At 48.4% G+C, this 13,345-nt stretch overlaps 1 protein-coding gene across 2 annotated transcripts in view; it reads right to left on the reverse strand.

Annotated features, from left to right (window-relative positions):
• Window positions 1-261: 261 nt before the first annotated feature.
• ZBTB40 (zinc finger and BTB domain containing 40) overlaps window positions 262-13,345 on the reverse strand; it is an 86,004-nt gene continuing 72,920 nt past the window's right edge. For both annotated transcript variants that reach the window (XM_017886540.1, XM_017886541.1), the window contains 5 exons: window positions 11,064-11,278; window positions 9,686-9,848; window positions 8,866-8,952; window positions 6,899-7,125; window positions 262-5,139 (listed from right to left, as the gene is read on the reverse strand). In XM_017886540.1, the coding sequence (XP_017742029.1) occupies window positions 4,945-5,139; window positions 6,899-7,125; window positions 8,866-8,952; window positions 9,686-9,848; window positions 11,064-11,278 (887 nt within the window). In that variant the 3' untranslated portion in view covers window positions 262-4,944. The remainder of the gene's footprint in view (window positions 5,140-6,898; window positions 7,126-8,865; window positions 8,953-9,685; window positions 9,849-11,063; window positions 11,279-13,345) is intronic.

Genomic DNA, 13,345 nt, shown 5'->3' on the forward strand with positions numbered 1-13,345 from the left:
TCCGGGTCTCCTGTTCTTGTTTCCTTGTTGGCTGCCAGCAATGTGACATTTCCAGCTGTTCACCGAGAAAGGTTTAGTTTATTTTACAGCTATCTGCTCAGCACTTTGTACTTTGGGAGCAGTTGAGATTCAAGAGATAAATGAAAAGTGGGTGTTATAAGGATCCCCTAAGGATTCAGAGAGGAAAAAGAGAGACTACATAAAGATACAGGAATGAACATTCTCTTTAGTGCCAGATAGTGCAGGAAATAGTTGACTTGCATGCAAAAAATTTTTACTAATAAAAGCTAAAATTTTCTACATTAAATACATTAATTCCAGACTTTCAAATCATACTACAATTCTGTAGGGTAAGCACAATCATTTCTCCATTTTATAATAAAGTTGGGGGCCAGGAGGAGGGAGCTCAGAGAGGGTAAGCATCTCACACAATGTCACAGTTAGACAGCAGGACAGCTGGATGTACCCAGGCTGGACACCAAAGCCTGTGCTCTGAAACCCTGCCCTACACTCGCTCCCTGGGAAGGAGGGTTTAGGAATGAGACTCCACATGACAGGAGAGCTTTCTTTCCCCCAGGCCATGTTAACACGGCCACAAGGTACACAAATGGCCCCTAGGACACCAGGCCTATCACGCCGGTCCCCGTCTGACACTGGCCCAGAACCAAAGAGAAAGCAGGTCTATAACATCACAGTCCATTTGAAACTCATGTAGCCTAATTTTTTTCAAAGTACATATTTTATTTATATAGATTAGTGCAAGTTGAACATGAATATGGTTTGTAATCCAATTTATACGGCATCACATAGGGGCTGGCTGTCCTGACCATGGGTGGAAGCAGGGCTGATTGGCCTTGGTAAAGGAAAGGACACACATTCCCCGAATTTGGAAGCAACTTAATTAGGCAGGGAGTGATTTTTTTCCTTCAACAATGTAGTTCGCAAAGTACAGACAGCTTCTCTCTTCCTTATAGGCTGTAGCAAGCTTCTACATTTTGGCTGTGCTTCTGAGCTTTTGGCCTAAGTCCCACCAGCCCCAAAGTTTCCGTGACAACAGAACAAGGATCGACTTGCCTCTGACACTCCCTTCAGCCCCAAATTGTCCTCTTACTCCCAGTTTCTTCTACCTCCCAAGTGTCACTGGGATACAAGCAGAACAGGGCTCGGGTGCTGAACTCGCCCTTGGGGAGGACTCATTATAGCATCCCTGCATTTTCTCCATTATCGTCCAACTGCCTAGGCCCAATTTAATAACATGCTGCTTGTCTCCTGGAACCGCCTGCCCACTCTGTGCATGGTTGGCAATTCCCTCCCTCCTTTGGTCAATGCGCAGCTTCCAGGCACGTGAGGTTTAAAGGCACATCCGCCACCCCATTAGCCTGTCTTCAGCTTGTGGTGACCACGTCACCAGCTTAGGGCCCCCTCACCATTCTCCTTCCTTTCTGGGAGTCCCTGATTGATCCTGCAAATAAAGAGCAGGGACCTGTCTCCCCACTGTCTGTCTGACTGGATTTTATTTTGCCCCTCAGCCCTGATGATCAGAACTCTAGCCCGAGGGATGAAGCTGGCGTGCCTCCTGTGGTCAGTGGGGAGTCAGAACACTTCCTCAGGGGAGACCCGGATCGCCAGGGAAAGGTATTCATACTGCAGACCCTGCTACTCACTGGGCTCAAAGCTTCCCAAACACAGAGCTTCTGAGATAGAAGAGACAGGCTGTCTCTTCATGTCTCTTTACCCATAAAAGAAATGAGTAAAGAGCCCTGGTCCCTGCCCTCTGGTTCCAGGTTCTGCTAATGTGCGTCGACAGGAGTCTCACCTTCCTGCAGTAATCCTTGCTCTTGAATCATCTATTTGCTGTCTCACTTACCTACAATGGGCAAGTCCTGTTCCATAACTGACCCCAGTATTCGAACAGAATCACACTCCAGCCTGGAATCTGCCTGCCTTTCCCTCCTCACCAGCTGGGACATGAGCTCTGGGAGCAGAGGTCTGGGGACCCACCGAACAGATCCATGTGTTCTAAGAAGCCCACGGACTCCTTCACACCACCCCAAAGGCCCCAGAGTTCAGTCCAGAGGCCATAAGGGCAGCACCCTATGGGGCACGAAGCAAATACAGCACCAGGACCCCACAGAAGCGAGCGATGTGGACTCAGGAGACCACACGAACACTGTCCTCTGTGGTGGCAAATCAGGTCTCTTGGGTAGAAGTAGGAGAAAAGGATAAAATGGCCAAGCAGAGTCAGAAAGTTTTCCTATAATAAGATCCATCTGGGCTTCTCTAGAGAGCAAGACCATAAAATCAGTCAGCCAGTGCGGAGCCCGCTCAGAGCAGACAGTGAACTCGGGGAGGGCCTTCCCCTCTGTCTTGATGAGAACCAGCACTGGGTTTGTGCCTTCTGCTGAGTGTGCCACGGGCCAGAGGGCATCCGATAGGCCCCAGCAGCCAGTCCACTCTCGGCACAGTAAGCTGCAAATCTGGTGATTCCAAAGAAAACAAATGTCTTGTCACAATCTGGGTCTCCAGCAGAAACCTGGCCAGGCGTCGTGGCTCATGTCTGTAATCCTAGCGCTTTGGGAGGCCCAGGTGGGATAACGGCTTGAGCTCAGGAGTTTGAAATTAGCCTGGGCAACATGGCCAGACCCCGTCTCTACAAAAAACAAAACAAAACAAACTGGCCAGCAGTGGTGGCTCATGTCTGTGGTCCCAGCTACTTGGGAAGCTATGGCAGGAGGATCGCTTGAGCCCGCAGAGGTTGCAGTGAGCCAAGATCGTGTCACTGTATTCCAGTCTGAGAGACAGAGCAAGACCCTGTCTTCCCCAAAAACAGAAACCTGAGAAAGAATTTCTCAGTGCTTGAAAGGATCTGACACTTGAATTCAAAACTTACAGCCCTCTTGATTCCAAATATATATATATATTTTTAAATAACTTCCCTATAAGCTCTCAGCAATTATTTCTTGTTTTGTTTTGGAAGAAATTTTAGTGACATTCACTGCGGCTCCCAAGCCCCATCCCACAGCTTGTGAGGGGCTGTATTCTCATCCACTGGGCTTGGCACCAATGCCCTGTAAGCATGTGCCACTCTACCATCTTTCAGTGGGTTTTCTCTGGTGCCAAGGGGATATTCAGTGCCATTTTGCCACCTGCAGATCAAGAGCTCTCCCAGTCTGACAGTTCCCAGGACGGAAAAGCCTTAACACAGGGACAGCCTTGGTAGAAACACTGAGCCCTTCACATGGAGATGAAGTCTTAAAGGTTTGAGCACCATCTTCTGGTCAGTTTTTGGCTTCTGAGGCCGACTCTCCTTTAGAAACTTCATTTATTTCAGAATGGCAGAACCCTAATTGACAAGCTCAAGTGACCTACATATCAAAATGCAGACAGGACCAGAGGCAGGTGTAGTTGGCTGGGATGAGCTGTCCCAGGCTGGCCGGAGCTGGCGCTCGCTGTGGAAACTGTCAGGGCTGGCTGCACAAAGCCAGCAGATGCCAGTCAGTGGGTGTGCTGGTCAGTAAGGCTGTGCCTTCTGTGCTTCAAGCAGGGTAAGACCTGACCATGTGGGAGCAATAAAAGCTTCCATGGTGACCAAACGTGACCCCTGCCTCTGTACATGGCAATGTGAGATGTGCCTGGAAGGAAGAGGTGGCCCCATCTCTGCCAGTGTGGGATCCAACCAGGCACTCCCCTCCACAGGGGGTCAAGCCACACACGGTGGCAGAGAGCCCTGCCTGGTGTGTAAACACCGCACCAGCAGACTCCAACCTTTGGCGTGGAAGGAAAAGAAGATAAATGCTAGTCATTCTCTCCAACGGCATGTACCTACATCTGTCTAATCGCACTTCATAATGGATTCCACAAACCATTAACTATCAGATTATATTTTCGGAACTGAAGATAAAAAAGCTTTGTGAAATTCGGACTCCAAAGGATCGCTGACCTGCAATAAGTGTGGCGGCCTGGAGGAGGTGAGACAGCAGGCCACTCCTAAGGCAGGGAGTGCACGGCAGCAGAGCCACGAGCAGTCACAGCTGCTCCTCCACACGCAGACAGGACTGCCTGCCTGGTGCTGGTCACGGTCTGCGCCACGTGACCCAGAGGGAGCGAGGCTGCCAGGTCGGGCAGAGATTTCAGCCTTTGATTAAAGGAAGGGGATGAAGATGACACGGAAGAGCTGTGGGAACCAGCCTTCAGGTAAGGAATACCAAGAAGAATGTCCTGGTAAGGCAGAGACTGTCTAGCAGCTGATGCCTCACATTAAACACTTCCAGCAGAAACTCCAAAGCTTTGTTTTGGGAAGGGCTGACAACTGACAAGGCGTTACCAGGCATGGAAATGAGGGGTACTTGTCCTATAGCCATCAGTAGGGTGCTGGGCATGGCCACTGGGTGCAGGGGGAACCCCAGCAGAGGGTAGAATGATAGGACTGAGGAAGGGGCCACGTGTGCTCATGCCTGAGGTCTCTGAATTGTCTGTCGGTGCCCCTCTCACTTTAAATGACCAGAGGCACTGGCAGCATTTGCAGCCCCACTGTGGGCCAAGCCCCGTATCTAACTGCCATTCTGCCCACTGAAGGGTGTCGGCACACATCACGCCTCCTGGGGTACCCTGGTCACCAGCTCTCATCCCACTGCTCTTTCAGACTCTACTTCTGAAGCTACATGTCACCTGGGGATGGACAGTGTCACAGAGGCCGCAGCAGCGGGCCTGTGGGGAAGGAGGCCTGTCTGCTAGAGGATGGTGCAGTTGGTGTTGAGGGCTCGGATGCTGTAGGTTCTATGAGAACAATGAAGCTTCCGTCTGTTTTCTAGGTGAGACTGTGTTGGTTGGTGCTAAGCTAAGATGCTCACCACTCAGGACAGCCAGGGATGGAGGGCAAAGGGCAAGCTGTGGCGCCTCCTCTCAGCTGCAAACACAGGAAGGCTCTGCCGGATGAACGGCTGCTCATTTGGCCTCACCACAGATCAGCGTCACTGTGCCATCCAGCAAATCCTCCACAGTCACTGCCACGAGCTCAGAACTGGCCTGAGATGCCTGAGAATCTGGCAACGTCACAAACACCTGTGACCCGGCAAGCTGGGTCTCCTCCAAAGTGATCACCTGCTCTGTCGGGGCCACCGGCTCTGGGGTTTGGATCACCTGAAAGAGAAAGACCGTGAGGCTGCTCTGGGCAGTGTTCGCAGTTGGCTCCCGGATTTACATGGTTTTCATCTCATGCTGTAATGATGATATTTATGTTTTCACCTAAGGAGAGCAATTACGTGTGCCTAATGGGAAGAGGCAGGTCTAACCCACCGGCGATGCAAAAGAGAAGGCCAGAAAACCATTTAAATAACTGTGCACTAAATTGCTATAATTTCGCTCAGTACGCCATCTCGGGGTGCCCGGACTCTATGATTACACACCAGTGAACACGGGCTCCGTTTTTCACACTGGGTTTTCCTGTCTTGGGATGACAGTGCAGAGGTGAGTGCCATGTGAGAGGAATGCCACCGAAGCTAGCTGGTCTCACGCCTGGAACACGGGAACGGGATTGATCCACCACAGGCCCAGGCGGGCCTGGGGCAGCGTCTCTGGACCTCTCGCAGGCCCACAGCCTTCCCAGGAAGCCACACAGTGATTGAGCTTAGGAGGAAGACTGCATGAACTGTGACTCCATGCATTCATTTAGCTCACCAACCTGGTGGGGCCAGTGCCCCCTTCTCTTCTCCACAGCCCACCTATGTCCCTTCCAAATCTGCATAATCTGTTAGAGACAACCTTTCCAACTCAGAGAGAATGAGTCTGTGGTTAGGCATTTCCAATTCCTGCCTAAGCCTCCAAGTTGGTGTTTCTGAACCATAGACGCCAGAAGAGCTAGATGCCCTTGATATTTTTAAAGCAGAGGCCATAGCCACCTTGCTCTTGAGAATCAGCGAAGAGCAGAAAGCAGGAACAAGTGAGGAAGCCAAGCCCAGCTACTTCTCTGTGCTACAGGAGAGAAGAGATCAACTGTGATGTTCAATCAACAATGATCTAGGAGAGTAGTTTTCAAACTGCTTTGCTTTCTTTTTCTTTTAGAAATGGACCCCCCAGCCCCACCTTTTCCCCAAAGGGCATATTATCAAGAACCATAATATACAAAAAAGATAAAAGCAGAGCACCTTGGGTTGATATGACAGCAGAGTGTTGACGGGAGTCCTGCCTACCCAACTTCCCCTCTGTTCCCCAGAGGCCTGCAAGAATCTGGTTTATAAATGACTGATCCATGGAACTGGACAGCGCGACAGTCTAACAGACCAAAACCTCAACCAGTTTATGGTTCCCCTCCAACCCACCCACAAATTACTGATGATGGATGGACCTGAGTTTATCTTCCTTTTCTGCCTACCCTCTCTGGAGAAGATGGGAAGAAGAGTAAATGAGGATCAGGGAAGCAAAGAGAAGCTGGATTAAGCTTAGTCCTGAAATATCAAGAAGAGGTGTTTTTTTCGCCCAGGTAAAGGGCAGAGGCCCAGGTGTGTGCGAGTGTGTACTGTGTCCAGCCGAGAGGCGCTCTCTAAGCACTTCAACTGCAGGCTGGTCCCTGCCCAACAAAGAGCTCCTCTTTCTCTGAGGTTTCCCGCAGTTCTCACCACACCCCACAGTGTTTCTCAGGAGGCAGGGATGTATGCGCTGGGGGGAGGAACCAAGCTGTTCCTCTTTTGGAAATTCTTGTTCCAGGCTTGCTCTACCTAAGGGCCACTTCCCATGTGGCCACCAGAAGACTAGAATTTTCTGTCCTGCTTTGTAAGAAGTCCAGAGAGACTCTCTACATGATCCCTAAAGAGTATCGCTGGGTACTATGACAGAGCCACCTCTAGAGAAGCCTTAGGAACCCTGTGTTAGCATTCTGTGTAGCTGATGGCCCCAGAATCACCTGTACCATCTGTGAGGCTGCTGCCTGGGTTTCCGTGCTCATCACCTTCGGGTGCTCAGATTCCAGGTGACTGTCAAGCTGGGCCTGGGAGGTGAAGAGTTCCCCACAGAGCTCACATGGGAAGGTGGTCTCTGACTGCTTGAAGTGCTCTGTGGTGACATGGTGCTGCAATGCTCCAGGAAAACGGAAAGTAGCAGCACAGTACAAGCACCGGAATGGCTGGGACCCTGGAGGAGAGGGAGACAGAAGAGGAGGGCTGTGGGAAAAATGAGAGAAACGAGGGCAGGAAGACATGAGAGGAAGGAGCAATGGGGATCGAGGCTTGGAGGCAGATCCAGGTTTTGTGGGACCTGAAGGTTGTTCAATCTGGGGAGCCTTAAGAAAAATAATACAAAATGACAAAGACAGAGCCTTGGAAGTTCCCATGCAAGTGAGGGGCCCTGAGACAGCAGTTTCATTAGTATTAGATTCAGGCTAAATCTGTCTCTGTAGAAGCCCATTATTCATTCAACTGCAGATAATCATGCTGACCATACTATATTTCATCAATTCTAAGAAATACATTTTAACATCTCTGAAATAGGATCGATGGCACCTTACGACTTCTGTGGGCTAAGGCAGTCAGGTGCAATTGTCAATGTGCACACGAACATCAAAAGTGGCAGCATCAAGACTTGCAGAACGGGCGTCCACGGCTTGGAAGAAACTCCCTAAGACAGGAATGGTGCATGTTTTTAACTCATGGAAACCAAATGGTTTAGAAGGGAGGAGGTAAATGATGAAAGGTTAGCTATATTCCCAAAGCAGGAATCAAAAGTAGACTAGTTTTTTTTTTTTTTTTTTTTGAGACGGAGTCTCGCTCTGTCACCCAGACTGGAGCGCAGTGGCCAGATCTCAGCTCACTGCAAGCTCCGCCTCCCGGGTTCACGCCATTCTCCTGCCTCAGCCTCCCAAGTAGCTGGGACTACAGGCGCCGCCACCTCGCCCGGCTAGTTTTTTTTGTATTTTAGTAGAGACGGGGTTTCACCGTGCTAGCCAGGATGGTTTCGATCTCCTGACCTCGTGATCCGCCCGTCTCGGCCTCCCAAAGTGCTGGGATTACAGGCTTGAGCCACCGCGCCCGGCCCAAAAGTAGACTAGTTTTACATAATGCGCAAGAGACCAAAACCAATGGCCTTCAATTATTTGATGGAATCTTATATTATGTATTCCATCATCAATGTTCTTGATGGCAGAGTAAACACTGTGTGGAAAAACATGCTTGTTGACAATCTGAATTGAATGTTACTCTGAGAAGCTGGATTATTCCCTTAATCAGTTTATTTTTTATGTTTTCCTTTTTATGTATGCACACTACAGTAAGTGACATGATAAAAATCTATGTCAACTTAAGTCCAAAACAGCACTTAGAATAACGTAGGTATTCTAAGTGATAAGAAAGCACAGCTTAATTGACAGTAGTTTTTCTTTCTTAGTAGTTCACTAAAAATGGTACATCTTATGTAGTCGAACGTGGTGGCAGGCACCTGTAATCCCAGCTACTTGGGAGGCTGAGGCAGGGAGAATTGCTTGAACCCAGGAGATGGAAGGAGTGAGCCGAGATTGCACCACTGCACTCCAGGCTGGGTGACAGAGTGAGACTCTGTCTCAAAAAAAATAAATAAATAAAAATGGTATATCTTATAACGGCATTTATTTATTTTTAACTGGCACTTTCGATTTGATGAAATATAGCAATAACAATGACCATCACAATTACCGCTTAAGGGATGCTTATTGATGCCAAGGCCTTCAGTTTTTCACACCACTCTATGAGGCAGGTGCTACAACTGTTCCCATTTTATAGATGAAGAAACTGAGGCACAAGTTTATTAAGCGATTTAGTCTGGGTTGCAAAGCTGCAAGTGGTGGGGAGGAGACTCAGGCCCCGGCAGTCTAGCCTAGAAGCATGCTGACTGGGTACTGACCTGAATGCTGGCACTTGACATGAACCTGCAGCAAGGCTGGCGTGGGGAAGAGCTCCTTACACTGGTCACATTCATGGAACTTCATATCTGTGAAGTGCATAAGGAAAGATGTGCTGGGAAAGAACAAATGGTTGGCTTTCCAAGGCTCAAGAGTAACAGGGCTGGGGCTGGGGCGATGGCCAATACTTAGCAAGCATCTACCAAGTGCCAGGAATCTTATAACCTATGGTATATTTGCACAATCTAGTGGTAAAGAGCACAAGATCTGGATCCAGACTGCCTGGATGCTCAGAGGGATGTTGTGAGAATGAAATGAGAAAATATACACGAGGTGCTTAGCATGGTGTCTTGCACCTAGGAAACACTCTGTAACTGACAGCTGTTGTGATTATCACCAAATTTACCTGCAAAGTAGGTTTTAATAACTGCCATTCTAGAGGGAAGAAAACAGGCTCAGAGAAGAGAAGTTACCTGCCAAGGTCATGCAGCTGATAAGTGCTGGAATCAGGATTTCCACTCAGGCCTGCCTACCACCGAGGCTGACACCCTTCCTAGGTGCTGCAACAAGTTCTCACTCAGGGGTGGTGGAAGCTTACACTGCTCTACGCTTCCAGGTTTGAGAACCACTGCCACTCAAGCTGCTGCTACTGACTGCTGCTGCTACGGACTGGTGTGGCAGCCTTCATGTGCGGTGGTGCAGAAAAAGGCAATGACTACCACACACCACACTAGACTATTAGAAGTGAGGATTTCTGGTGGCACCCAGGAGGCTACACCATCAAGCCCCTCTCACTCTCTGCTGGCGGTACCCAAACTTCACCTGCATGCTCTGCTTTGATGTGCTTCTTGTGCTCGATGGTGTTGGGGAAGGTTTTGTCACAGGAGCTGCACTGGAGTGATGAGAACTTGGAAGATCGGTGGTTCTGAGCAGCAAATACATCAGGGTGGTGGGTCCGATTGTGGTACCACAAACCAGATAATTGCTGCAAGGAATTTGGCAAGTGTTAGGTCTTAGAAAGCTCCAGCAAGCTGGAGAGTTCACGAGGCTCGAAAAGAAACACATTTTTGGGTAAGCTGATGTTTCTAGTATCACACACTCTTACCTATCACACTGGGTGCTGATGTGAGCAGAGGCTGGTGTTTGTGAGAATAAGGCAACTACATATTCATTAGGAAGCCACTACAGGGCAGGGCTCCCGGGAGTCCTTCACATGCTCATTCCTTACAACAAGGCTATGAGGGAGGTGTTAAGAGTCTTCCTAGTGAGCTGGAAGCGGAGGCACCGAGGGGTTAAATGACTAATCATAACATCAGGAGATAGCAGGACCAGGATTCAGGCCCGGGCCTTCCAACTGAAACACCTCTGTGCTTTACCACTGAGCTGCATCTCACGGCTTCCCAGGAAGCTGGGGCGTAGCAGAGCAAGCTGCTGGAGGAGTGCACACTGCCCTTGCCCTGTAAGCAAGAGCCCCTCTCCTTCCCAGGTTCCAGAGCAGCACTGGGAATACTTTCCCTACAATTCCATGCCATCCTAGGGCTCAAGACCAGGTCTCCGTTCTGGAACGCTAATGTCACAACACGAGCCTTGGCACAAAGTTAGCTCTCAATTTTCGCTGAGCTAAAATTAGCAGTTATGCTTCTTTGTCTATACCCAAATCTTATAGATGCCACAAGGACCATTCTCTTCTCCGTAGTTTTAAAGCTTCTGATAGATGTAGTTTCTTTTTAGTTCTATACGGGGCTTCACTTCAATTACATATCAAATCCTAAGGTAAAAAGGCTGAGCCCTTCCCTGGAAGTTAAACAAACAAACACTAATTGTGCCAAACAAGGTAAGTCCAGGTAGTGCTCCACTCCCCATTGCCGCTCTCATGCCCATTGACACATGGGAGTAATGGGTTCTATGGAAGGTGAGCATCCAAGGGGAAAAGCAGCATTCAGTTCACGACAAGTCTGCTGTCTAAGAGAAGAAGCGTATGAACTCTCTGCTCCAATAATGAGCTCCCCAACTGCAGCACTCTGACCAGATCTCCTTAGAGAATCTGGATCACAAGCTGCATCCTTCATGAGAATCAGCCAATTGTCACATCCTGCATACAAGATATGATCTGCAAGCCAGCAACCCAGGCATGAGGGAAGATCAAATGGAGAGTAGGTCAGGGATTAGGGGAAGAGCTCCCAGTGGCACCGGAGGTCACCTGGTAGGCCTTGTTGCAGATCCCACAGCTGAAGGGCTTCCCTCCAACGTGGGTGACCATGTGCCGCTCCAGCATGGACGGGGCACTGAAGATCTTCCCACACGTGGGGCAGGGGTGGTACTCTTTGGAGTGCACCTCATGGATGTGCTTCCGGTGATCCTGAAGAGTGGGGAAACTCATCCTGCACTTCTTGCAGTCATAAGGATCTTCTATGTCTGGTTTCATGGGACATCCATGAGAGGAAGAGGTGGAGAGGAAATGAAAACACCACAGGCAGCCATCAGTGAAACACTGGTTGTTGTGTACAGCAACAAATGTGAAGACTCTGCTTAGATAACAGGCAGGGTCACAGACTCCAAGGACCAGAAATCAGTATAGGAGTCACCTGACTATCCCTACCTTCATCCCAGGAGGTGGGCTTCCTCCAGGGTTTCGAGATTAACTATCTCTGCAGCATCATGTAGTTCATCTCCATTCCTCATTTTACATCTTACAAGTTAAATTACACTTTACCACTTTCCAGGAAGTTTCACCCTGGCTCGTCCTGTTTGCAGTGGGCATTCTGGAGTTTTCTAATTCTCTGTAGAGGATTTCCAGCACACTCCCCAGAGCATCACTAATTCCTTTGTCATCAACAGCACAAGTGGAGGGATGCTTCCTTTCTCCCCACTTTAGATTCAACAATAAAAACATTAGCATAATGAGTGCTCTATGACAGGCATATTCTAAGTGCTTTATGTAAATTAATTCACTTAATCCTTCCAATAACTCTATGAGTAGGTTCTATTATCATCCCTATTTTACAGATTAGGAAAATCAAGGTTTAGAGTGGTAAGGCAGTATCTTGCCCATGGGCACAATTAAGAAATGGCTGAACTGAGTAACAATCCCATCTCTCACTCCCAAATCCATGCTCTGTCTGAGAGCTACATGCTTAATTGGATATGCCAACTCTTCAGTGAGACCCCCAAAATAAAAACTAGTAGTGATGAAGAATACATTTGCCATCCTATAGCAGGAAACTTTGGTCTTTTTCTTAAAGCAAGAGAAATCAAAATGTTTTAATAAAATCCTTTGCTCACAAGCCAATCTTTTATGTGCATTGATTCAGATTAATTCAGGAATTCTGACATGCAGCAGCATCACTAACTAGTTTCCCTGTGGACATGAGCTCTTGAAATCTCAGTTTTACACCGTCTTCTAAGACACTTTGATGCAGCTTTCCATAAGCAACAATGTGGTTCTATGAAACAGGCAAGAAATGGGAAAGGGGGGCCTGGATGCTAGGCCTGCCACGGATGATACAGTTTAGGGTATGGCAAAGTATTCTCGGTCTTCTCCCTTCTGAAAGTTAATAATGTCTTCCCCTTTCCTGATGCCCATGTATTGCTACTGCGAAAGGAAGACTAAAGCAGAAGGTCATTAAAGAGGTCAAGAGGACATCAAAATTGTGGCGCTGGATCCAAGCCAAATCTCTCATCTGGAAGCCTACCGTAACTGGATTTTTTTGGACAGCCTTGTAAACTCCTTGGAGGGAAAGAGCCACACTTTATTTCCCCTGCATCACCCAGGGTCTAGCCACATGCTGGGCACATAGGAGCTTTGGCAAAGTCCTTGCTGGCTGGCTGATGACAGACTTGGATGTGTTTACATAAAGCACACTTGTGAGACACTGTATCTGCCAACAGCTAGAAACTGGTGTGTAGGAAGAGGGGTGGGGAGGGAAGAAGAGTATGTGAGATGCATGGCATGCAAAAAAGACAAGCTTTGATGGTGACAAATGGCATCTGAGAGGGTTGCCCCTGTCACCAATAATAATAATATCTGGCATTACTGAGCATTTTCTATGTGTCAGGCATGGAGTGTCATGCTTTACATGTGATCTCATTCAATTCTAATTACAATCCAAGGTGGTGGCATTATTATTTACTCTAGTTTACAGAAGGGGCATAAGAGGCTTAGAATGGTAAATAAATTTGTTTAAGGCCTCAAGGAAAGTAAGCGTCAGGGTCAAGATTCAAGTCCGAGCCTGTGTGATTCCAGACTCCAAGCTCTTAACTCCCCTGCTGTGCTGTGCTGATTACACTCCTGCTGCAACAAGAGAGGCTGAAGAAAATGTGATGTGGCCAGCCCAATGCCATGATGGTGATTTCCTGATGGTGCAATGAGGAATCACAGAATTTCTTTGTCCTTCCTTCCTCTGTGTGTGTGTATATATGTGTGTGTGCCCATGCACACATGCATGCCGAATACAAGTGTGTTTTTGTCTGTGTCAGTTCTCA

This window comes from Rhinopithecus bieti, unplaced genomic scaffold (assembly GCF_001698545.2).
Source record: "Rhinopithecus bieti isolate Rb0 unplaced genomic scaffold, ASM169854v2 scaffold_14826, whole genome shotgun sequence".
Taxonomy (NCBI): Eukaryota; Metazoa; Chordata; class Mammalia; order Primates; family Cercopithecidae; genus Rhinopithecus; species Rhinopithecus bieti.